Consider the following 22833-nt stretch of genomic DNA (forward strand, 5'->3'; position numbering starts at 1 on the left):
ATTTCACACGACGCAATAATTTTATTTATATAATTTTTAAGTATTATTTTAATAGAGCCACGCTCTTAACGCTTACACATCCGGGTCATATGTGATTTCCGGTAGCCATTGAAGCTACATCCTGCAAAATAAAAACACTTAGCATCCGTTGTGGGGAGGAGAGGGAAATTACAGGCGAGTTTATGCGTATATGTTTGGATTAACACAGCAGCTATGTGCACATATAAGTTATTTTCAAGCATTTGTGTCAGGCAGCTTTTTTGCAATTTACAGGGAATTCGTTCATTGACTAATGTAAACGTTTTGCTGGCTAAGTAGCTAGCAATATTTAGCATTTCTTCCAACACTTAAGAATTTCTCTTACATTCACACATTACTCAAAACTTGTTTTCATAAGAGTGCTTATAAATGTGTTTTATGTTTCCTTAGCAAACTTTTCATACATTTCCCTGTTAGCATAGTAAAACTGCAGTGCATGGTATATCTGCTGGCGTAGTTTCCTTGTTGCCAAATACTTTGACTTTCAAGAATGAATTGAATGATTGAAAGTCGTGTTCCAATAAGCACGTTTAATTTCTCTTACTTTCTCAGTTTAATTCAATGACTTCTTCTACAGGATGTCAGATTCAGATAGTGATGAGGACCAGGACCGTCCCTTTTCGATTACAGGCTTCCTGTTTGGAAATATAAATGAAGATGGGCAGCTGGAGGGCGACAGTGTTTTGGACAATGTAAGTTTAATTGTGGTTCTGGCATAAATGTTCGTGTTTGGTTTGCATAATTGTGTTTTTTTTTTTTTTTGCAGGAGTCCAAGAAACATTTGGCTGGCTTGGGCAATCTTGGTCTTGGATCACTTATTACAGAAATAACAGCTAATGAAGAAGACAGCGCAGAGGAAACTAAAGACTCTAGCGTTGTAGATGAGGAAGGTAAGCCTAAAATAATGTCCTCATTTTGAATAAAGTTTGAAATCCAATGTATGATCTTTTCCAATATATTATAATATTTTAGGTTGGGTAAAGAGCACTGAAGATGCGGTTGATTACTCAGACATCAGTGAAGTTGCAGAGGATGAAACTAAAAAGTATCGTCAGGCAATGAGCTCAATGCAACCAAGCAAGAAGCCTGGTAATAAATTAGCGATAACAATATTCATACACAGCTGCAACACATGTTGGTGTAACTATAATAGTTCTAGACTACAATGTGCTTTTGTGTGTAAAGATGATGAAGATGACTATGATGCAGACTGTGAGGATATTGACTCCAAACTTATGCCACCTCCTCCACCACCAAGTCTTCCCACATCTATAAAAAAAGATGAACCTGCTCAAAGTGCAAGTGGTGTGTAATAGGCTGCTTATTTTATTTGTGCATCCAAAAGAATATCATATTATTTACATAATGATTTCAGATGTTTTTAATTAATAAAATGTAATCATATCTTTTGACAGTGGCAGAGGAGGGTGATGGTATTATACTGCCTTCTATTATTGCGCCATCTACTTCTGGGGATAAGATGGATTTCAGTAGCTCTTCAGATTCAGAATCTGAAACTGATCGTCCTTCGCAAAAGTCTGGTTCGGGTGGGGCTCCAGACCGACTCAACCTCCCGCTGGCTGGAATTATGCAGAAAGATGCAGCCAAAGCCTTGCCAAGTGTCACAGAGTTGTTCCCAGAATTTAGACCTGGAAGGGTAAAGCTCTTGACTTTGAGGTTTCATTACATAAATTTCACACTGTAATGATAATGTCTTAAATATCTTGTCAGGTTCTCAGATTCTTACGATTGTTTGGTCCTGGAAAAAACATGCCATCTGTTTGGAGGAGTGCCAGAAGGAAGAAGAAGAGAAAGCACCGAGACCATCAGCCTGGGACCCCACCACCCGAAGGAGAGAGCTCAGAGCAAGGCCAAGAGAAAAAGTCTGGATGGGTCTATGAGTACGCACCACCTCCTCCTCCAGAGCAGTGCCTCTCTGATGATGAGGTAAGTCTGTCTTATGGTAGAGATACAGAATATGATTGCTGCAATTTTTTTCTATAGCAGTAATTACAGCAAATAAATTACAGTTAGCTTTAATGACCGTATATTATGACTTGCATATTAGATACATTTGCTGTAGTTTGGAATAATTCAGTGGCAGTTTCACTGCACTGTTGTCTTTATTGTATTTGGGGGTTTAAACATGTTATCAAACACTACACTTTTTCCTTTTCAGATTACCATGATGGCTCCAGTTGAATCCAAGTTTTCGCAGGCCTGTGGTGATGGAGACAAGGAAACAGAGTCTCGACCAAAAGTAGCAGAGTGGAGATATGGTCCAGCTCAGCTTTGGTATGATATGCTCTGCGTCCCTGAAGATGGGAGCAACTTCAACTATGGTTTCAGACTAAAGGAAGAAACAGACAAGCAGGAAAATGATAACGTGCCTCAGGATGTAGTAGACATGGCAATGGTGGTGTGTAAACCCAATATGTGTTAAGTAATAAATTAGACTTTTTACTTTGGTCTAAATGTTTTCCTGTTTTTGCTCATTGTAGTCTCAAGAAGAGGAAGAATGTGACGAGGGGAGTGACAAAGAGAAGAGAGCCCTTGAGAATGAGTTGTTTTTGATGGTCACTCAGCTGCAGTGGGAAGATGACATTATCTGGAATGGAGAAGATGTGAAACACAAGGGCACAAAGACCCAAAGAGCCAGTTTAGCAGGATGGCTCCCCTCCAGCATGACTCGCAATGCCAATGCTTATAATGCACAACAGGGTGAGCAAAAGTGTATGTACCTGTTTATTTATTATTATTATTTTATAAGACCTTTTTTTAATTGTATTTAAATTCCACAGGTCTTTCAAGAAGTAATTCACAACTTGTCCCACCTCCATTACCGCCTGCACCAAAAACATCAGTAATCTCTGGCTCTAAGCGGGACAAAAATAGTCAGGATAATCAAGGTATGAATTAAATTTTTTCATAATTATTTGCATCTTATGTTTAATTTTTGTAATGTGTAATTTTTGTGTCATTGCTTAATAGCGCCTCATGAAGATGACAATCCATGGTATTCAATTTTCCCCATTGACAATGAGGAGCTGGTGTATGGACGCTGGGAAGACAATATTATCTGGGATGACCAGGAAATGGATCACTATCTCTCTCCACCTGTTCTTACACTTGATCCAAATGATGAGAACATTATTCTAGGTATAGTCATACCTGACAACAGGTAGAAGTTTTGTTAAATATTTATACATGCATGTAATTAATTTGTTTGTGTCCTATAGAAATTCCTGATGAAAAGGAGGAAATCACATCCCACTCGCCTTCAAAAGAAAACAAAAAAGAAACTGCACTCAAGAAAAGTCGAATCCTGCTAGGCAAGACTGGAGTAATAAAAGATGAGCCTCAGCAGGTAAGATTGAAGTTGTGTCTTGGTATAAATGTATTTTTCTAATACTAAGCAGTCTATTGTAAAAGCTTGACTACTTTTATATCTATGTAGAACATGTCCCAGCCTGAGATAAAGGACCCATGGAACCTCTCAAATGATGAGTTTTATTATCCCAAACAACAAGGCCTACGGGGCACCTTTGGAGGAAACATTATTCAGGTGAGTAATTTGTAAAATAATTTTTGTTCTGGTCTGATGTGATAAGCCACAAACTATGTGTAAAATTATGATTCTGAACAGCACTCTATCCCTGCCTTGGAGTTGAGGCAGCCCTTCTTCCCTACGCACATGGGACCTATGAAACTACGTCAATTCCATCGGCCAGCTTTGAAAAAGTACTCTTTTGGTGCTTTGGCTCAACCAGGGCCTCATGCAGTTCAGCCTCTGCTTAAACACATCAAGAAAAAGGCTAAGGTCTACATCTGCACATTTTAGTTTGTTGCGCTGGTGTTGGCATTTATTTATAGACAATATGTTTTGTTTTGCACAGATGAGAGAACAAGAGCGACAGGCATCTGGAGGTGGTGATATGTTTTTCATGCGAACTCCTCAAGATCTTACAGGGAAAGATGGAGATCTGATTTTGGCAGAGTACAGTGAAGAATACCCACCACTGATTATGCAAGTGGGAATGGCCACCAAGATCAAGAACTACTACAAACGCGTGCGTTTCAGATTACTTATCTAGGATACATGTGCTGTTTATACTATTTTAAAATATGAGGGTTTTTTTTGTTTTTTAAATACTGTTATTTACTTCAGAAACCTGGTAAGGACCCAGGAGCACCAGACTGTAAATATGGAGAAACTGTGTACTGCCACACGTCACCCTTCCTTGGATCTCTGCATCCTGGACAGCTGCTGCAGGTTGGTTTATCCACGGGTTAATCACAAGAACATCTTTATATAGATATTAACAGCTATAATTTATATTTTAGGCATTTGAGAACAATCTTTTCCGTGCACCAATTTACCTCCACAAAATGCCAGAGACAGATTTTCTGGTTTTACGAACACGACACGGATACTACATCAGAGAGCTGGTGGATATCTTTGTAGTTGGTCAGGAGTGTCCACTGTCTGAAGTCCCAGGACCCAACTCCAAAAGAGCCAATACCCACATCAGGGACTTCCTACAGGTGAGGGGTTGCAATCCACAGTGAATGAACTTAAATCTCCTGTCTTCACCTCCCTGCTTTAATATTGCTGTTGTGTGTAGGTATTTATTTACAGGCTGTTCTGGAAGAGTAAGGATCGGCCCAGGAGAATCCGGATGGAAGACATCAAAAAAGCTTTTCCTTCACATTCTGAGAGCAGCATCAGAAAACGTCTTAAACTTTGTGCTGACTTTAAACGCACAGGTACAATGAGCCCCTATATCCTTTTATAGCACCATTTGCCCCCATATTGTGTAGTCATTAGGGACATGTTGAGGTTATGTTGAGGCTATGTGATTTTTGAGAGCTGTTTGAGATCAGAATTTACAAGCAGGAAAATGAGGTGGCAAAAAGGTTATTACTTCTACCAATATGGAGCTTACTCTGAAGGTGTGCTGCGGTTCAGGGCAATTCAGTTCAAAGGATAAGTTGTTTAAAAACAATAAGGCTGTTATGTTTTAATATTTGGGTGTAATTTATAGAAAATGGTCTAAATGATTCTTGTTGTACCAGGAATGGACTCAAATTGGTGGGTACTAAAGCCCGACTTCAGATTACCCACTGAAGAGGAGATCCGAGCCATGGTGTCTCCGGAACAGTGCTGTGCGTATTACAGCATGCTGGTGGCTGAACAGAGACTGAAGGTATTTCAGACACAGTTGACTGACATGGTACATAACGCTGTGTCCCATTCACTAAGCATAATATTCAATGTTTTAGGATGCTGGTTATGGAGAGAAGTCATTCTTTGCTCCAGAGGAAGAGAATGAAGAGGACTTTCAAATGAAAATTGATGATGAGGTGTCAATTCAATACAGTTTGTTATATATTTAATATATTTAAATTACCTTCACAAGTTAATAGGCAGTGGAGTAGTTGGTTAATCATTACAAAAATGTTTTGCTTTAGGTTCGGACAGCTCCCTGGAATACCACGAGAGCATTCATTTCAGCCATGAAGGGAAAATGTCTGCTAGAGGTCACTGGTGTGGCTGATCCTACTGGCTGTGGAGAGGGTTTCTCTTATGTTAAGGTGCCCAACAAGCCCACTCAACAGAAGGTTTGTTTGACATTTACTTACCTGGATTTAATATAATTATTTTGAATTGAGAACTTGATTAACCCTGCTCTTTGTTGTTTTGTAGGATGACAAAGAACCACAGCCTGTCAAAAAGACTGTGACAGGAACTGATGCCGATTTGAGGAGACTTTCTTTGAAAAATGCAAAGCAGCTTCTACGCAAATTTGGCGTACCAGAGGAGGAAGTAAGAACTTTATTTATTGATTTGGTATTTAAAAATGTAGGATTTTGCATCCAAATAAGTTATTACATTTGTGTCTATTAGATAAAGAAGCTTTCGCGGTGGGAGGTGATTGACGTAGTGAGGACCATGTCCACAGAGCAGGCCCGTTCAGGCGAAGGGCCCATGAGTAAATTTGCCCGAGGCTCACGGTTCTCTGTGGCCGAGCATCAGGAGCGCTACAAGGAGGAGTGCCAGAGGATCTTTGACCTGCAGAACAAGTCAGCGACATCTGTATTTTTCTTCATGGATTCTCATTTGATCTAGTCTTAACCTACATTTTCTAATTAACCCCAGGGTGCTGGAGTCAACCGAGGTGTTGTCCACTGACACAGATAGCAGCTCTGCCGAGGACAGTGACTTTGAGGAGATGGGGAAGAATATTGAGAACATGCTGCAGAACAAAAAGACCAGCTCACAGCTTTCTCGAGAGCGTGAGGAGCAGGAGAGGAAGGAGCTCCAGAGGATGTTGATGGGAGAGGAGAGTGACAGAGACCACAAGGGCCGCAAAGACAGACGGAAAGGGTTATGTATGTTTAAGTCGTATGTTGTCTGTTCTCTTTACTTCTGACATCTTAATATGGATTTTTTTTGTTTTTCCCTCTTCAGCAAGTTCTTTATCCACCAGCTCTCACAAAGATGATGACACTTGTTCTGTCACCAGTCTGAACTCTTCAGCCACAGGACGTAGGCTCAAGATTTATCGTACATTCAGAGATGAGGACGGGAAAGAGTATGTCCGCTGTGAAACTGTGCGCAAAGCCTCAGTCATTGATGCTTACCTGAGGATTAGAACCACAAAGGATGATGACTTCATGTGAGTGGCTTTAATATAGCTCTTTTACAAGGTACATTTTGAACATGCTAATGGTAATTATTTTTTGCAGCCGGAAGTTTGCCCTATTTGATGAACAGCACAGAGAGGAGATGAGAAAGGAGCGTCGCCGCATTCAGGAGCAGCTGCGCAGACTGAAACGAAACCAAGAGAAGGACAAGTTCAAGGGGCCTCCAGAGAAGAAGGCCAAAAAGGCCAAGGAGAGGCCAGACCTCAAGGTAAAAGTAAGCTTGCTGATTCAGTACTATTTTTCTCCCTGTCCCTCTTTTTCTGCTTGGTACCAAGCTCAAACTTGCACCTGCATTATTGCTTATACTATTAAATAATTTTATAGGTAAATAGTTTTTCGCGTTCCTTAATTTTTACTTCTATTCCCTAGCTTAAGTGTGGTGCTTGTGGTGCTATTGGACACATGAGGACCAACAAGTTCTGCCCACTGTACTATCAAACCAATGCTCCACCCTCTAACCCTGTGGCAATGACTGAAGAACAAGAGGAAGAACTGGAAAAGACTGTTATTCACAATGACAATGAGGAGCTGATCAAAGTGGAGGGCACCAAAATTGTACTGGGCAAACAGCTCATTGAAAGGTATCTTGAACGTTCAGTTATATTATATCACATTTATCTGACCATTTGGATCACGTGAAAATATTATTTCACTGCAGTGCTGATGAGGTGCGAAGAAAGTCTTTGGTATTGAAGTTCCCCAAGCAACAGCTCCCTGCAAAGAAGAAGAGGCGTGTTGGCAGCGCTGTGCATTGTGACTACTTAAATGTGAATATTAACATATTGAAGCTTTGTTGTTACTTCCAAATTCCAGCTTTTTACATTTTTATTTATGTATAGAAACCACACAAGTCCATCCATCGCAGACGCACTGACCCCATGGTGACTTTATCTTCAGTGCTGGAGAGCATTATAAATGACATGCGGGACCATCCAAATGTAAGAAATAACACAAATAATTCAGTTGTTTCCCATCTATGTTTCATTTATTTCAATAATCTGAATTATTCCTGTAGACATACCCCTTCCACACACCTGTGAATGCAAAGGTTGTGAAAGACTATTACAAAATCATCAGTCGCCCGATGGATCTGCAAACCCTGAGAGAAAATGTACGAAAGCGTCTGTACCCATCAAGAGAGGAGTTTAGAGAAGCTGTGGAGCTTATTGTCAAGAACAGTGCCACTTACAATGGTATAAACATAACATCTTGTGAGGAGGCATATCTTATGTGTTTTCATAAATGTATTATTCAATCACAGGGGCAAAACATCCAATCACACAAGTGGCACAGTCCATGTTAGACTTGTGTGATACAAAATTAAAGGAGGTTAGTATTACTATAAAATCAGATATGCTAGATAATAAACATTTATAATCCTTTTGTAAATTTATTTGTGTTTGTGTAGAAGGAAGACAGACTGGTGAGGCTGGAAAAAGCCATCAACCCTCTGCTGGATGATGACGATCAAGTTGCGTTCTCTTTTATTTTGGACAACATTGTGACTCAGAAAATGATGGCAGTGCCTGATGTGAGTCTTTTTTTTAATGTGTTTTTGTTTTACTAATTTCTTTCACGAAGGACAAAAGTTATTAAAACCTCAAGGGCATTTTACATTATGCTGATGACTGTATCCATTTTCTTCTGTGCAGTCATGGCCATTCCATCATCCTGTCAACAAGAAGTTTGTGCCAGACTATCACAAGGTCATTGCAAACCCCATGGACCTGGAGACTGTCCGGAAGGTGCCATATGACGCAAAGCTATTTATAGTTTTATCAACAGAAATAACTTGTTATTTACAGGATTTTGTGCCTCTTTCAGAACATTTCCAAACATAAATATCAGAACAGAGAGACCTTCCTCTCAGACATCAGTCTCATTCACAACAACAGCATCAAGTACAATGGTAAAATATTACATTTATTCATTATTAAAAATATTTCTCAAAGCATACTATGGACATTTATTTATAATCTTTTACAGGTCCAGACAGCCCATACACCAAAACAGCTCTAGAGATAGTCAATGTTTGCAAACAGACTTTGGCAGATGTATGCATCTCTCTCTCTATTTCTCTATTTTTATCTATATTATCTATATTATATATTTATTTTGTAAATATAGTAAAAAACATTGTTTACTAGTAATTGTTGTTTGTGTACCCACAGTATGATGAGCACCTGACCCAGTTGGAAAAGGACATTTCCACTGCAAAAGAAGCTGCTCTGGATGCAGCCGACCTGGAGAGCTTAGACCCAATGACTCCTGGGCCCTATACTCCTCAGGTAAATCTTAAGGAAAATGTTTTCTCCTAAGCCACTTCCTGTTGACACCTCACAACAAGTCGTACCATTTCCTCTTAAATCCTGACTTACACTAACCCATCTGTTCCTCATCTGTAATGATCTGTAACTGCCTGATTGTAGCGTCCAACCCTGTCTCTTTCTCCTTTACTCCTTTTGGTTCTGTTCCTTTACTTGTGTTTGGGGTGCTCTCCTGTCCTCTGTTTGGCGTGGGCCAGCCTGTTGACCTGTTCGACAGTGGGGCCACAGGAAGCATGGCGAGAGACACCAGCAGTCTTTTCTCTGAAGGCCCTCTAGTGGTTGCTACAGAGAAGAGAGGGGGTCAGGTATGAGTGAGTTAAGCATTTAGGCTTGCAACCACACTGCCTTGTCCTGAACACATCTGGATTGTTGAGATTCTTTCCAAAATATTATAAGAAAACATAATTTCAGTCATCAACAGAATGTGAAAGGGGTGAGTAATTATAGGTAAAAATCAAAGGTTTACAGTAAGATATCAGCCTATGGACAAATGGACTTGAAAACAAACATATAGTGGATTTACTATCAATGACATGCAATGGGTGAAATAACAAAACTGAATAAAAATAAAAACAAACACACAAAAAAAAAACATAAGCTCTGTAATTGATGATTTCTTTTTTAGGGTCGTCACCGAAGACTTGGGGAAGAAGAGTCTGATGTGGACATTGAAGGCTTTGAAGAGGACGATGATGGAAAGCCCAAAACCCCTGCTCCTGTAAGACTATAATACATGTATCCAAATTATTTAATCACAACATAATACAAGGGAATTGAATGAAAAAGTATATCCAGGTGTAACTTGGCAGTGACTTACATTGGTTCTTTGTATTGTGTATCCAGGCAGAGGATGCAGAAGGAGACCTGGAGGATGACGATGATGAAGATGAGATGCTGCTGCCGCCTCGCAGACGAATGCATGATGAAGATGATGAGGATGATGATGAAGGGGAGGACAGCAGGTCAAATCGTCCTGCTCAGTCTAGTGTGCTATACCAGGACCTGCTCATGTCTGATGGAGAGGACGACGCCAGTGAGGAGGAAGGAGACAATCCCTTCTCCTGTAAGTTGATACTTTTTATCCCAGCATTATAATCCTCAAAACAAGGTCCTGGCTCAAAACCAGATTGCAGAAGGTCTCAAGTGTTGCAGTTTGGTAGCTCCTGACAAGGTTGCCTCAGAATATCTTAAAATGATACCCTACAAGGCCAATAAATCACTGTGATCTATACTGGGCATGCATCTCTTTTAACAGGTCAAATAACCAAATCACAAAATGGTAGTAAATAGAAGAAACAGCACAAAAATGCAAAACAAATACATTGTTTACGATGTGGAAAATTTTATTACTGTTTGAATATTTGATTTAATGTATTTTGTTCATTTAAACACTAAAGTTGAATGCATATTTTTTTTCAGCCATTCAGTTGTCAGAAAGTGGCAGTGACTCTGATAGAGAGGTGGATGTCAGACCGCAGCCCCCCCGGAGGACCCAGGAGACAGCTCGTATGGGAATGGAGCAGGATGAGAGCATGATGTCATATGAAGGGGATGGACCAGACGAGCCTCATTTGGAAGACAGCAATGTCAGGTACAGGTCCCGCAAGCTCCAATAACATGCACTATTTCTGTGGGTCTCTTAATGGTTTGTCTTGGTCCAAAGCTATGGGAGCTATGAGGACCCAGAGAGCCGCAGTCAAATGCCCCCAAGCCTAGGGAACGGCGATGAGTATGGCATCAGTGAGGAAGAGGAGGATGAAGAAGATGAAGCTCGCAGGAGGGGCCCTGCTGTACTGTCTCAAGTCCAGCTCAGTGAGGATGAGGAGAGTGAGGAGTTCAGGTCCATTGGAGGAGACAGTGACATGGACTCAGATAATTAGTGGACTATGTAAAAAAAAAAAAAAAAAAAGGCACTAGACTTATGTAAATGTGATGTTTGTAAATACCAATATGTAATTAACAATTTTCATCCAACTTTTTATATTGTACACCATTATGACCTAAGCCATGTGTCATCTTAAGATTTGTGCAATTGCACCCAAAATACATGCTTATTGTGTCGCTAAAACAAATAAACAAATGTTTTGCAATGATGCGGAACAGTTTGTTTTGTTGTTTACAAGAGTGGCCAACAGAGAGAAATCTAACAAATTCAATCAAAATTATATCTTTGAATGAAAAGTAAATTTTACAGCAGCTGATTATATTTTAGCTGTAAAAACACTGTAATTTTTAGTAGGAATATTCCTTTTATGATGTGTAAAATCCAATCCAGGACATCTACAAAACAATGACTAATTTGTTGGTTACGGACTGAAATTTATACCTCTTGATATAATACAAAAAAAAACTGTCCCTGAAAAAAACACAAAGTTGCCCCTTATGAAGCTGTTACTTTCAATTTTGTGTCTACCACTTCCTGTTGTTGGTCTTCAAACCTATAGACCTACTTACCTGTTCACAATTGTATTTCTAAACTGTTGGTATATCAAGTCACTTAAAGTGAATCTCTTACCAACTTAATTTCATCTTTGTACTTGTCTTCCATTTTGGAACCAGGCTGCACCTCTGTTTTTGAGAGGAGCAAAAACTCTCTCCACAGAGGAAATGGATGAGTGTGGGATCCTGCATGGGCTAAGGGAGTGGGACCTCTGGCACCTTTTTATGGCTGTGGGCTGGGCCGGCTTCATGTGGTGAGCTGAATGGGAGACAGACCTGTAACTTGAGTCTGTTCTTGCAGATGATGCACCTACAAGATGAAGATGGCAATTTATATTGACTACAGTGTGACTTTGTCATAAATATTTGAATTAGCAATCTAACTTTTACTGCTTACCGGCTCTGATGTGAAGGATCTGGTCAAGATTGTAGTCGTCAATGTCTAAACTGCGACTGCTCCTCACTGCCTGCAGAGAGCGAAGACTGGTGTGCATGGGTGAGCTGGACCTACTGGATGCACCTGAGACAACAGTTTGGTTTTACACCACTTAAACACACAAACACACACAGACCTTATCCTGTTTTCATAATGAGCAAAAACCTTGATTTTGTGCACGCTTGAGCATCTTGTACTCATGAAGTCTGGTCACTTTTGGGCTAAGACAGTTTTCAGTAATCATTCTTGCTGACTGGTTCATTGGCACAGATGCAGTACATGAGGAGGCCTCTGTTCTGTTTCTGTGGGTGATGTTGTTTGTGGTGGTGTCAGAGCAGAGAGGAAGTGTCCATGGTGACTTATGACATCGAAATGTGTAGAAATTCTCCTGTCGCAAACCTACAAAACAACATACGATATGTCAACTCTGTAATAGGCAGTGCACTAGAACACAAACTGTACTATGCTATACTCACAGGCTTCCTGTATACGGGCCGTGTCGTAAATATCTGTTATGTTCTGCAACTTGTAGTTTGATTCAGGTGAGATGCTCTGGTCAATGTGGTCTGCATTGATTGAAATAAGAACGTTAACTGAAACTATAATGCACACATTTTTTCAAAGCAAAAGATCAGGCACTTTACCAAAAGTGTTGGAAGAGGCTCTGCAGCCAAATGAAGTTTGGTCCATTGATAAATCAAAAGAGAGGGTGCCAGGTTGTTGCAGACCTGGATGTCGGGACTCACAACTCAATTCTGTTGAAAGAAATCCACCTTTCATAAATATAATGAGGTTTGAAAATGCAAGTTGTAAAAGTGAAGTTAAAAACAAACTAAATCACTTACTTAAATTAAGCCTGTTTGTCAGCTTTAGACAGGCTGCTTCCATCTCAGGGCTGCGATTATCCAAAACGTGTCTGCACCATCTGAGAGCAGACTCTGTTTTTCCCACAAATGTCAACTTTTTTGGTGAAACATACAACCTGCCAGAAGTAGGAACATGAAGAAAAAAAAAAAAAAAACTACGATAGTTATAACTATAACAGATTTTGTCTCCTACCAACTCTCTTCATCCTCCTCTCTCTCCTCCACATCCAGAAGATCTACTGAATCCAAAACTGAGAGTTCATTTTGCTCAGTCTCCCAAATGTCTTTAGAAAAATCATAGCTGTACATTGATCCATTCATTACACGGTTAGGCACAGGTGAACTTGACCCAGACTTAAGAGTTTCTAGTCTGATCCTGGCGTCCATGGCATAAGAGCCGCTGTGACTCTGCAGCCAGTAGTTGCAGTAGGGATTTGAATTTCCATCAGTTCTCAGAGGCGAAAGTTTAAAATCACTGACCAAAATATTGTTTCCATTATTTGTGTCATACTCTTTGTTGCTAAAGTATTCACTGCTTTCCCCATTCAGTTGACTTTGAAGCTCCATTTTGCAAGTCTATTCCAAAAAATGAACAAATCCTTTCCAGTTTAACCAAATAGCCTTTCAAATAAGACAGTAAAATTCTTACCTTTAAGGAATACAGTATATCTCAATAAGTAGGTACCTTGAATAACAATATTTATTGACCCAGAGCAGTGAGTTCCACTGTTGAGTAGAGGCACTCAACAGATTGGATGGATTTAAAGAAGCAACACAAGCTTATGTGGATTAAACGGTTTGTAAAGTGCAGTGAAGAGGAGGAAACTCTCTTAACATCCACATGATTGAGCTATTAAGTCTCACTGCTGGTATGACACTGCCTGCTATATTTGTGTTTCACAGAATTTTCTGGACAGCAAAGATATTAAAAACATACTATTTGAAATTCTGTCTCTTTGCCTTTGGCGTATGTATATAATGTTTCTTGTGCAAATTTAGATGTCAGACCTGTGTCATCAGAATCAGAGGAAGTCAAACTGAGAAGTGTGGTTGGATCAGATTATGCGGCATGCTCGCTGTTTTGCACTTACAGCTGAGGTATTTTCATTTCATGAGGTCATGTCATTTCAACAAACACACGGCATTAGGCTTGGGGCATTCTGATTCCAAGTGAATGAACCAGCCAGTGTCTTTATGTATGCCATGGCCTTATTTGTGTTTTCTTGTGTTTCTCCTCTCAATCACTGCTGTAATTTAGCACCATCCATAGTTCGTCAGTCTGTGGCAGTGTACACCGTTGCCAGCCCAGTGACCATAGATGTCCATGATATTGATAAGCCTGCCCTTCATGATGAGGAAGAGGCGGTGCTTCCTCTTCACCTCCGCTGCACCTGCGCGCTTCTGCTCTGCCTTCTCACATCTCGCCGCCCACAGACGCTTCCTGCATCATCGCTGATGTCTGCCTCCAGTTTCACCGCCGGTAACAACGGCCAACAATAGGCCCGGGGCCAGGATCTAACTTATGGAACATGGCGATAGTTTTGAGAGGACTTTAAACTAATGAAATGTGGCCAAAACTACGACTAGCAGATTAATAAAACTTCACCTGTGCCTGGCGGGGAAATGCAGGACGAAAGCGGCAAAGCACCTCCCGGGAGCCCCGCTGCGCAGGTAGGAACTTGATGTGAACTCTGCTATTGAACCTCTTCACCGTATCACTTTGTTTGTAATGTCTATTCACCGTGCAAAAGCAATCTTTATCACAGAGTTCCCTGTTTCCGGTTTCAGGTGGGATGTGAAATAAAGACGAAAAGGCTTAGTGGTTAAACCAGTTTGTCCGCATCGCTCCATGGTCTTTCTGGAGCTGCCCTGACTGTATACAGTAGAGATAATGTTATTAACCAGATGTGTTTGCCCAAACTTTTCTCAAGGCATTACATAACAAGTGAACATTCATGATATGTGCAGTGTATTCTATAGGCTTATAATTGTCCCTGCCTATTCTGTTATTGTGAAGTTTTTATTTTTATTTTTTTCATTTTGCTATGATCTGGCCGGGTTTAATAAAGTTTCTTTTCATGCAATCTTGTATCAGTCTTGTATATTACAGGCTGTAACTTGGATTTATTGTAACATCTGTGACACCTTTATATTATTATATAAGTATTTATCATTGCTATTGTTTCCAAGTTTTGAGTCACAGATGATGTTGGCTTCCTCTTTTCTTAAAATTACATCCTATGGTAAGGTTTAGGTAGGAAGAGGAAGTTGTGCGATTTGATGCATTACCAGTGTTGGCAGAGTCTCTAATGTTAATAATTTCTTTTATAGAATTCAATACATAAAAACGGACATGCTGTTACTCAGAATGGCCTTAACGGAACACATACAACAGGACTCCAGACACCAGTGGACTCCAGAGCCCCCAGTCCTATACCTGCGCTCCCCCCAACCATCCCAAGGGAACAGTGGGGTGGAAAATATGAGTTCCTGCTCTCCTGTATCGGATACTGTGTTGGGCTTGCAAATGTGTGGAGATTCCCATACCTATGTTATCGCAATGGAGGAGGCAAGTCTCTGAAATAATGCATACAAACTCGAATGATCAAATGCTGTGTTGTTTTCTTGGGTGTGTCCTGATTTATTTCACACTCATATGAGAATTCACAGTGGCTTTTGGTAAGACAGCAGCCGTTTATAAAGTCATAAGAAGACACTGTGACATTCTTGATTACACTGTGCATATCTGATAGCCCAGATGATGCTATATCTAGAAATAAATATAACTGCACTGAAGATGTCATTGTTAAAACTGTCTTAACATGTATAGAAAAAGCTGTTCTTTGCTATTTTTCACAATCCTAGCAGTCTAATTTTTTAGTTTTCTGGTGTTCATAGGGGTATTTCTCATCCCATACTTTATTATGCTGTTTGTCACTGGAGTGCCACTGTTCCTCATGGAGCTGAGTTTAGGCCAGTATGGAGCAGCAGGCCCGATCACTGTGTGGAAATGTTGCCCTCTGCTAAAAGGTACTAAAGTATTTTTGTGTATGACAAATGAAAACTTCATAAACAAAACAGAGTAGCAAATGGATTATCGTGGAATTCTGCCTAGCTATTTAGAGCAGAGACCTGTAACAACAGCAACAACAAAAAAGGAAAAGTACGCCATTGACATTAATGAGCCGTGTTGTCACCAGTAAATTCCTGAACAACTGCAGGAACTTTACTGACTGACTCATGACTGCCACGTCATGTGTTTTGTAACATGTATTACTTTAATCTTATCGTGTAGAGACATTTTGTCTTAATATAGACCTGGACATTTTCTGGGCATCTGGCCCTAGGACTTTTTTTTTTGCGGGCCTCCAAAATGTTTAATCATATTGTAATGTAGGCATAGGTGCTGTTTTACTCTTTCTTTGAAAATCTTTACCTAGCTGGATGGTCTAACGACAGGGCATGTTATTTGTGCTAGTCGAATGTCCTTTGACATGTCCCTTATTGTGTTCATTAGAAGAATGATGTGTTTAAACCTTAGACATGACTGTTGCTATCTCTTTTCAGGGATTGGCATTGGGATGCTGTGCGTGTCTACTCTTGTGTCTCTCTATTATAATGTCATTATTGCATGGACATTTTATTACCTGGGGAGCTCATTTCAGAGCCCCCTGCCCTGGTCCTGTGATGCTGTAGCCAATGCAGCGCTCTGTGGAAATGAGACAGAAGGGAATACCACCAAAAGACTCAGCCCCACCGAAATCTTCTGGAAGTAAGTACGTTTTATGGTTTATTTAAATTTTGTCTATAATTTATTTTATCATGATAAAATCTGTTTACATTTGCACTACAAATCTTGCATGTTGTTGACTTGCCATTGTTTTTTCACTGGGGTCATAGTCTTTGTTAGTTCAAATACTCTCTGTTTACATTGACTTAACAGTTCACACCCTTTTGCCTGATACAAAGAAAAAGCTGTTGTCTCATAAATCATGCTTTAAATTAAAATATACACTTTAACTTGATTCTTTTGCTATTGTGTGAATTTGACTCACTTTTTGTGTTGATACTTATATGTGCACCCTTAAATAATGTTAATTCTTATTTAATGTCATACTGTGAAACATTTCAGACAATAACATCTCCAAGGAGAAAAGCAGGTGGCGAACCCTCTACCAGAAAACACATTGCCTATTCCAGTTTAGTCAAAATTGTGCTGTTTCTGCTCACGATAATCAGAATTGTAAGATCGGTCACAATCTTAACTTTTTTAACTTAACTTTTGTTCATGGTGGTAAAATCATATAACATTAAAATAAAATAAATAAAATTAGATAACCTCATTTTACATGTCATGTTTACATGCAGAAGAGAAATCTGACTCGGAAAAACACCTGGTGAGTAAGTTAATCAAATGATTTTTGAAACTGATGTATTTGGAAAACAAAGAACAATTCATTTTAATTTTGCATCCTTGTCTACCCCTGCATAGATGCGACCATTTAAAGAGAAATCCTCACATCATATGTAACTATTTACATGGCATTTGAATAATCTGAAATCAGATAATGATCAGATTTGTAGTGTGCGTGTAAAGAAGACCGGTGTCTAATTTTAGATCACAAGCCCTCTTTCATCTTTGTTTAATTTCTTGTACCTGATTTGCAGAGACATTGATATGTTAATGTCCTGTATGTTTCAGTGAGCGTGTTCTGGGGGTAGTGTACAGTGAGGGGCTCCATGACCCCGGCCCGGTGCGATGGCAGTTAGCTCTCTGTCTACTGGCTGCCTGGTTCATCATCTTTCTGTGCATGCTTAAGGGCATCCACAGCTCTGGGAAGGTACATTAAAAAGCAAATATAAAATAATAAAATAATACAACATTTAGTGTTATGAAATGTATATCTATGTTCTTTAACACAGGTGGTCTATGTAACAGCCACTTTCCCATACTTTGTGCTCATTGTCCTAATCATCAGAGGGGCTACACTTGAAGGATCGCTGCAAGGCGTTGCTTTCTACCTCACTCCAGACTGGGCCCGGTTAGGAAGTGCACAGGTATTGGGCACTTAAAATGAAAAACTACAACATATATGAGAAACTGAGAAGTACTAACTAAACAATATTTGTAAAATGCAATAGTTCCATACAAAAACACTTCTGAAATGAAAAGGTTGGATATATAAAAAAAAAAAGGACAAATAATAATAATACATTGTTGAGAAATTATTAAATAATTATGTGTTATGACCTACTGGTTGTATGCCTGGCTTTCAGACTGTTCTGTATTGTCAGGCTCTGACAGAGCTGTGCATACTTCAGTCTTGCATAGGAAACAAACTTATCGGTCATCTGCAATTCAGTACAAATCAAACCTTTCTCATGTCTTGATTCACAGCATTCATTGCTTCTCCCATTCATTCTACATAGGTCTGCAATATTTTTAGTACTGTTTATATTTCTGTTACATATGAACAGCCTTGTTTGTTTTAATATGAGCAGACAATGTGTTTAATTATTGACTAATCCGCCTGTCATACACGGCCATCAGAATTCTGCAAACAGTTTAACTGGTGGTGGGTTGCTGATAATACAGTGTACAAACCTCTGTAATTACTGCTATTTCAATGGCTTCTTTTATTTTTGTTATTGTTAACTGTGTCCCCCCCTGCAGGTGTGGAATGATGCAGCCTCACAGATATTCTACTCTCTGGGGATAGGTGTTGGTGGGCTTCTCTCGATGGCCTCATATAACAAGTTTGACAACAATGTGATCAGGTATGTTGTTACTTTACGTGTCTGTTATCTATTTGAATTAATGTTTAATGTCCTGTAATGTGCCTAGTTGTCTGATTAAATGTTTCCTTTTTTACCTGCCTTAGGACCATGGACACTAACTCTGTCATATTTATGTTCAAGCTGCTTACTGACACTTAATATGCACTTGCCTAATTCAAATAAATAAATGAAATTAACTGAGGCCTTATTTTAAAAAGTACAAAGTATTCAGATTATGTTTCTTACAGGGATACTATAGTTATCACAGTGGGGAACTGTGCGACCAGCTTCTTTTCTGGGTTTGCCATTTTCTCCATCCTGGGACACATGGCGTGGAGGAAGGGAGTGCCGGTCAAAGACGTGGCTGACACAGGTACTTTGCATTTTCTTTTAAAGCTGATAAAACAAATCTAATCAAATTCAGAAAGCGTATATTATTTTTAGAGCAACTGACCCATTTGATATATTATGTGATAAAAAAAAAATGTATATTAGGGTAGGGCAGTAAGATTTTTAGATTTTTATTAGATTAGATTAGATTTATTGTCATTGTACAAAATACAAACAAAACTGATATTGCACGACTCTTCCATGGATCATGATTTTTAAAAATATGTCTTTCAGTATTAATGTTCATGAACATAGATGAGACAGTTAGTCAGTCTCAACAAAGCACTACAGAATCAGTCCCTCCAAAATCTCCACATCACATGCTTTTAGTGGTACATGATTGGCTAGTAGACCATTTGATCAATTGCACAGTCCTGTTTCATTAATAAATATTTCATCATGTTTTCTATAGGTCCAGGTTTGGCATTTGTTGCTTACCCAGAAGCCCTTGCTCTGCTGCCAGGGTCCGTATTCTGGTCCATCCTATTCTTCCTCATGCTGTTTATGCTGGGAGTTGATACTCTGGTAAGCCCCTCACACACACAATGATGCATGAGGCCCTCTCACTGTAATAATGCCATGCTTTGTTATCCTCAGTTTGGCAACATGGAGGGCATCACCACAGCAGTGCTGGATGAGTTTCCACAGCTCAGGCAAAATGCGCTGCACAAGTCGTTGTTCCTGGGCGTACTCTGTTTTGCCTTCTACCTTATGGGCCTCCTGCTGGTCACTAATGTAAGTGACCTGCATTATTCACTTTACATATGTTTATTATTAATCCATGTGCTGTTACACTCACATGTCAGTCCCATGTGTTCATAGGGGGGCATTTACTGGTTCACCCTCATTGACTCATTCAGCACCAGTTTTGGCCTCATCATAATCACCCTCTTCATGTGCCTTGGCATCTCCTTTTTCTATGGTATAACACCCACAGCCTCTACTGCATTCACTTCATCTTTGTCTTCACGTTTTGTTGGACTACTTGCTTACTTGCTTATCAGGTTTTTTTGTTTGTTTGTTTGTTTGTTTGTTTTGTTTTTTCTTACTGGTATGAACTGTCTTATGTGTTAATAGGAGTGAACCAGTTTTGTCAGGACATCATAGATATGATCCGTCACTGCCCTCCGTGGTGCTCCAAAGTTTTGCTTTACTTCAAAGGATGCTGGGTTTTCTTCACTCCGTTTCTTTTAATGGTGAACACATTTTTTATTATTATTTTTTTATTTATGTAGGTTAGCATCTTGAGGCTTAATTTTCAACCCGGACATATGCAGTAGTTTTGAACACATGTTAACCAAGTTTAATTTAACTTTATTAATCCTCAGGGAAAAATAAGTAATACTATACTTATACTTCCTTTAAAATGTTCCCTGCATTGTATCGTATTTCTACACTCGCTGTAAGAGTAACTTGATCTAGCGCATCATGAACTCTGGTGCTGTTTAAAAATGCAGATACTTTATAGGAAAGTCAGTAAAATGGTTTCTATGATAAGTAGCCGCTGTTGAACTGAAACTCGGTGTAAATAATTCAAATGTGCCTTTGTCACTGGCTTTACATTGCACGTTGCTCATTGTCTTTCTCTTTACATAGTTCATCCTGACTTTCATCTTCATTGAAATGTACAACACACCTCTTATGTACGGGTCCTATAAGTATCCCATGTGGGGTAAAGCGCTCGGCGTGTGCATGGCAACAGTCTGCTGTCTACAGATCCTCATTTGGGGCATTGTCGCCATCTGCAAAGAAACTGGGACGCTGAAAGACGTCAGTATCACCTCTTTTTCATTCTGTCCTTGTTAGGTCTTCTTACACACTGGACTTTTTTTGTTGTGTCCCATCCTCATTTTACACATGACAAGATTAACTAATGTGCTTAATATTAGGGCGGCAATAATTAATTAGCTAATTGTGACTAGTGGACTATAATTTAGATTTTCATCGATAATGCACTTCTTTGTCTAGAAGCCTTTGTCCATCATATTTGCACCTTTTATTTGATTTTAAAATGTCTCTAAAGTATCAGTCTACAATAAAAATAATTGTTTGATGTCTAGTTTACTAATGGAAAAAATAATCACTGAGTACTTGACTACTATAATTGTCAGTTGCACTAATACTCAATATGATTAGGGTTTTATTGACTATGCTATGGTTTCTTGTTACAGCGTTTTCAAAAATCTATTCGACCTCTAAACTCCTGGAGGGTGAACAATTTGAACAGCACCGGGCGGGTGGAGGAGCGGGTGGAGCCGGAGAGAGTGGAGGCTCCGTTTACAGTGACGCTCACGGATATGGACTTCACCGCCATGACCTGGGAGGTGGGGAGCCACGCGTGATCTGTTGGAGAACAGGGAATGAACTACTTAAGGAGAAACTATTACAATTGCACAACTTGACTCTGAAAGCTATATCTGTAAGAACTGTCCTGGAGTGCTCCTGGATTTATTAAATCAAACTGTTGTTTACCGTCAGGACAATCTTCAGCACTGAAGATATTTTTGTTTTAAGATATGGATGATATGGACTCTATAATTTATTAACATTGCCAGTGTCAATAAGTAATTTATTGTTGAAAGTTTTTTTGTTAAAGTTGCGCTATGTAACTGGGAGACTGCTACCATCTTGTCTGGAGGCATATTTTATTGCTTTACCTGGAATGTTCCACATCATAGCATTAAACGTCTCTGTCTCCATAAAGGAAGTCCACTCACATTAATAATTTTTCATTGTACTTTTCTTGCAATAACAATGCCTGTAATTAAATAAATATGACAAATATATCAAACTGAGCAACATTGTAGGTAAAGCGTTAAGGAGGTGGCGCATGGTCCACTAGAAAAGTTACACAATGCACCTTTAAAAAAGTGATCATGTTTATGAAAAAATATCACTTGAATTTCCAGACTTCCAACTCAATCATTGTTCTGCGACAACGTTCTGTTAAAACAAGCTAAACTGGTGGTGTTTTTAAATTCTTATTTTGCAAAACTGTTTTTACTGTAAATTATAATTTTAAATGAAAAGATCATAAATTAAAGAAAGAAATATGTTGCCAAACTCTAGATGCTTGTTATTCAGATGTTTTAATTGTGTGATGGGCATTGAACTGTCTACATTTCAAGTAGTTATTTTATTTTAAATGTTTTGATATTTTGATCTACAGAGACTGTTTACTTGTTTGCATACATTTGGAACAAGAGGGAATAGCTGGTCTCTTTCATGTTCTTTGTAAACAATTGTAAATGGAATAGTGGCTTAGTATTGTAAAAATTGTTATTACTCAAAAGTTTATTTTCTTACATTAAAATGAAAAATGTGCCATGTTGCACAGTCGACATGCTGCTTATGTACATGATAGAAGTTTATTTAATATTATAAAGTAAAATCTGAGATTGTCAATAATATTCTCTATGCTATCTTGCTTTGATTTTGTTGTTTTAATTTGAAAAAAAAATAAAAGTGTCACTGGACATCATCACTGCATTTACCTAGTTGAAATGATCAGCTATTATTACATAAAATTAATTTAATTTCATCTATAATAATGTACATACACAATTACAGATTACTGCTTAAATAAGCAATAATAAAAATAATATGAATATAAAACAAAACAGCTACTCGAGTAGTGCGGCGTCTATACGTGAGCGGATATTGCGTCTACATTTTCCCGCGTTTTCTTGTAGCGAGTTTGGGTTGGCTCGTTTTCGAGATTGCAGTAACCTGTAGTCACGCGGTATGGTAAATTACAAAGAGTAGATAATTTTAATCCCTTTTTGCATAATACATTGCTTTAAATCAACTTTGATAACCAAATAACGAGTTAAATCAATGAATAAAATGC

General features: G+C 39.0%; 3 protein-coding genes across 8 annotated transcripts; 2 read left to right on the forward strand and 1 right to left on the reverse strand.

The window, feature by feature from the left end:
• The first annotated feature begins 94 nt into the window (after positions 1-94).
• taf1 (TAF1 RNA polymerase II, TATA box binding protein (TBP)-associated factor) lies at positions 95-11597 on the forward strand. 6 transcript variants are annotated; one of them, XM_055148875.1, is made up of 41 exons: positions 95-174; positions 617-731; positions 806-929; positions 1012-1128; positions 1225-1344; positions 1455-1696; positions 1771-1986; positions 2219-2458; positions 2541-2772; positions 2841-2948; positions 3031-3198; positions 3279-3406; positions 3497-3604; positions 3686-3859; positions 3936-4109; positions 4208-4312; positions 4384-4584; positions 4665-4806; positions 5116-5246; positions 5323-5403; positions 5512-5661; positions 5747-5866; positions 5948-6123; positions 6200-6432; positions 6512-6719; positions 6790-6961; positions 7117-7328; positions 7406-7514; positions 7587-7685; positions 7763-7940; positions 8009-8076; positions 8156-8278; positions 8400-8492; positions 8572-8656; positions 8734-8801; positions 8919-9035; positions 9272-9379; positions 9700-9792; positions 9918-10137; positions 10494-10665; positions 10738-11597. In XM_055148875.1, exons 2-41 carry the CDS (start codon positions 618-620, stop codon positions 10952-10954), a joined length of 5946 nt encoding a protein of 1981 aa, XP_055004850.1. In that variant the 5' UTR covers positions 95-174; position 617; the 3' UTR covers positions 10955-11597. The 6 variants fall into 6 exon arrangements, with proteins under 6 accessions (XP_055004850.1, XP_055004851.1, XP_055004852.1 ...); XM_055148876.1 differs by having other exon boundaries at positions 6790-6955; XM_055148877.1 differs by having other exon boundaries at positions 2541-2760.
• Positions 11598-11599: 2 nt separating this feature from the next.
• LOC129407392 (uncharacterized) lies at positions 11600-12953 on the reverse strand. Its single transcript, XM_055148237.1, has 6 exons — positions 12795-12953; positions 12594-12704; positions 12426-12515; positions 12115-12348; positions 11911-12033; positions 11600-11823 (listed from the first exon to the last, which is right to left on the reverse strand). The coding sequence occupies exons 1-6, from the start codon at positions 12835-12837 to the stop codon at positions 11600-11602; spliced, it is 825 nt and encodes a 274-aa protein (XP_055004212.1). The 5' UTR covers positions 12838-12953.
• A 523-nt stretch (positions 12954-13476) lies between these two features.
• Positions 13477-22464, forward strand: slc6a7 (solute carrier family 6 member 7). The gene is made up of 15 exons (XM_020933572.2): positions 13477-13913; positions 14074-14486; positions 15147-15384; positions 15714-15845; positions 16383-16587; positions 17518-17656; positions 17739-17873; positions 18490-18593; positions 18842-18966; positions 19396-19508; positions 19581-19718; positions 19806-19905; positions 20061-20179; positions 20580-20753; positions 21155-22464. Exons 2-15 carry the CDS (start codon positions 14439-14441, stop codon positions 21323-21325), a joined length of 1941 nt encoding a protein of 646 aa, XP_020789231.1. The 5' UTR covers positions 13477-13913; positions 14074-14438; the 3' UTR covers positions 21326-22464.
• The last annotated feature ends 369 nt before the right edge of the window (positions 22465-22833 follow it).

Source organism: Boleophthalmus pectinirostris, unplaced genomic scaffold (assembly GCF_026225935.1).
Source record: "Boleophthalmus pectinirostris isolate CB_2022bp ecotype Guang Dong unplaced genomic scaffold, ASM2622593v1 HiC_scaffold_12, whole genome shotgun sequence".
Lineage (NCBI taxonomy): Eukaryota > Metazoa > Chordata > Actinopteri > Gobiiformes > Gobiidae > Boleophthalmus > Boleophthalmus pectinirostris.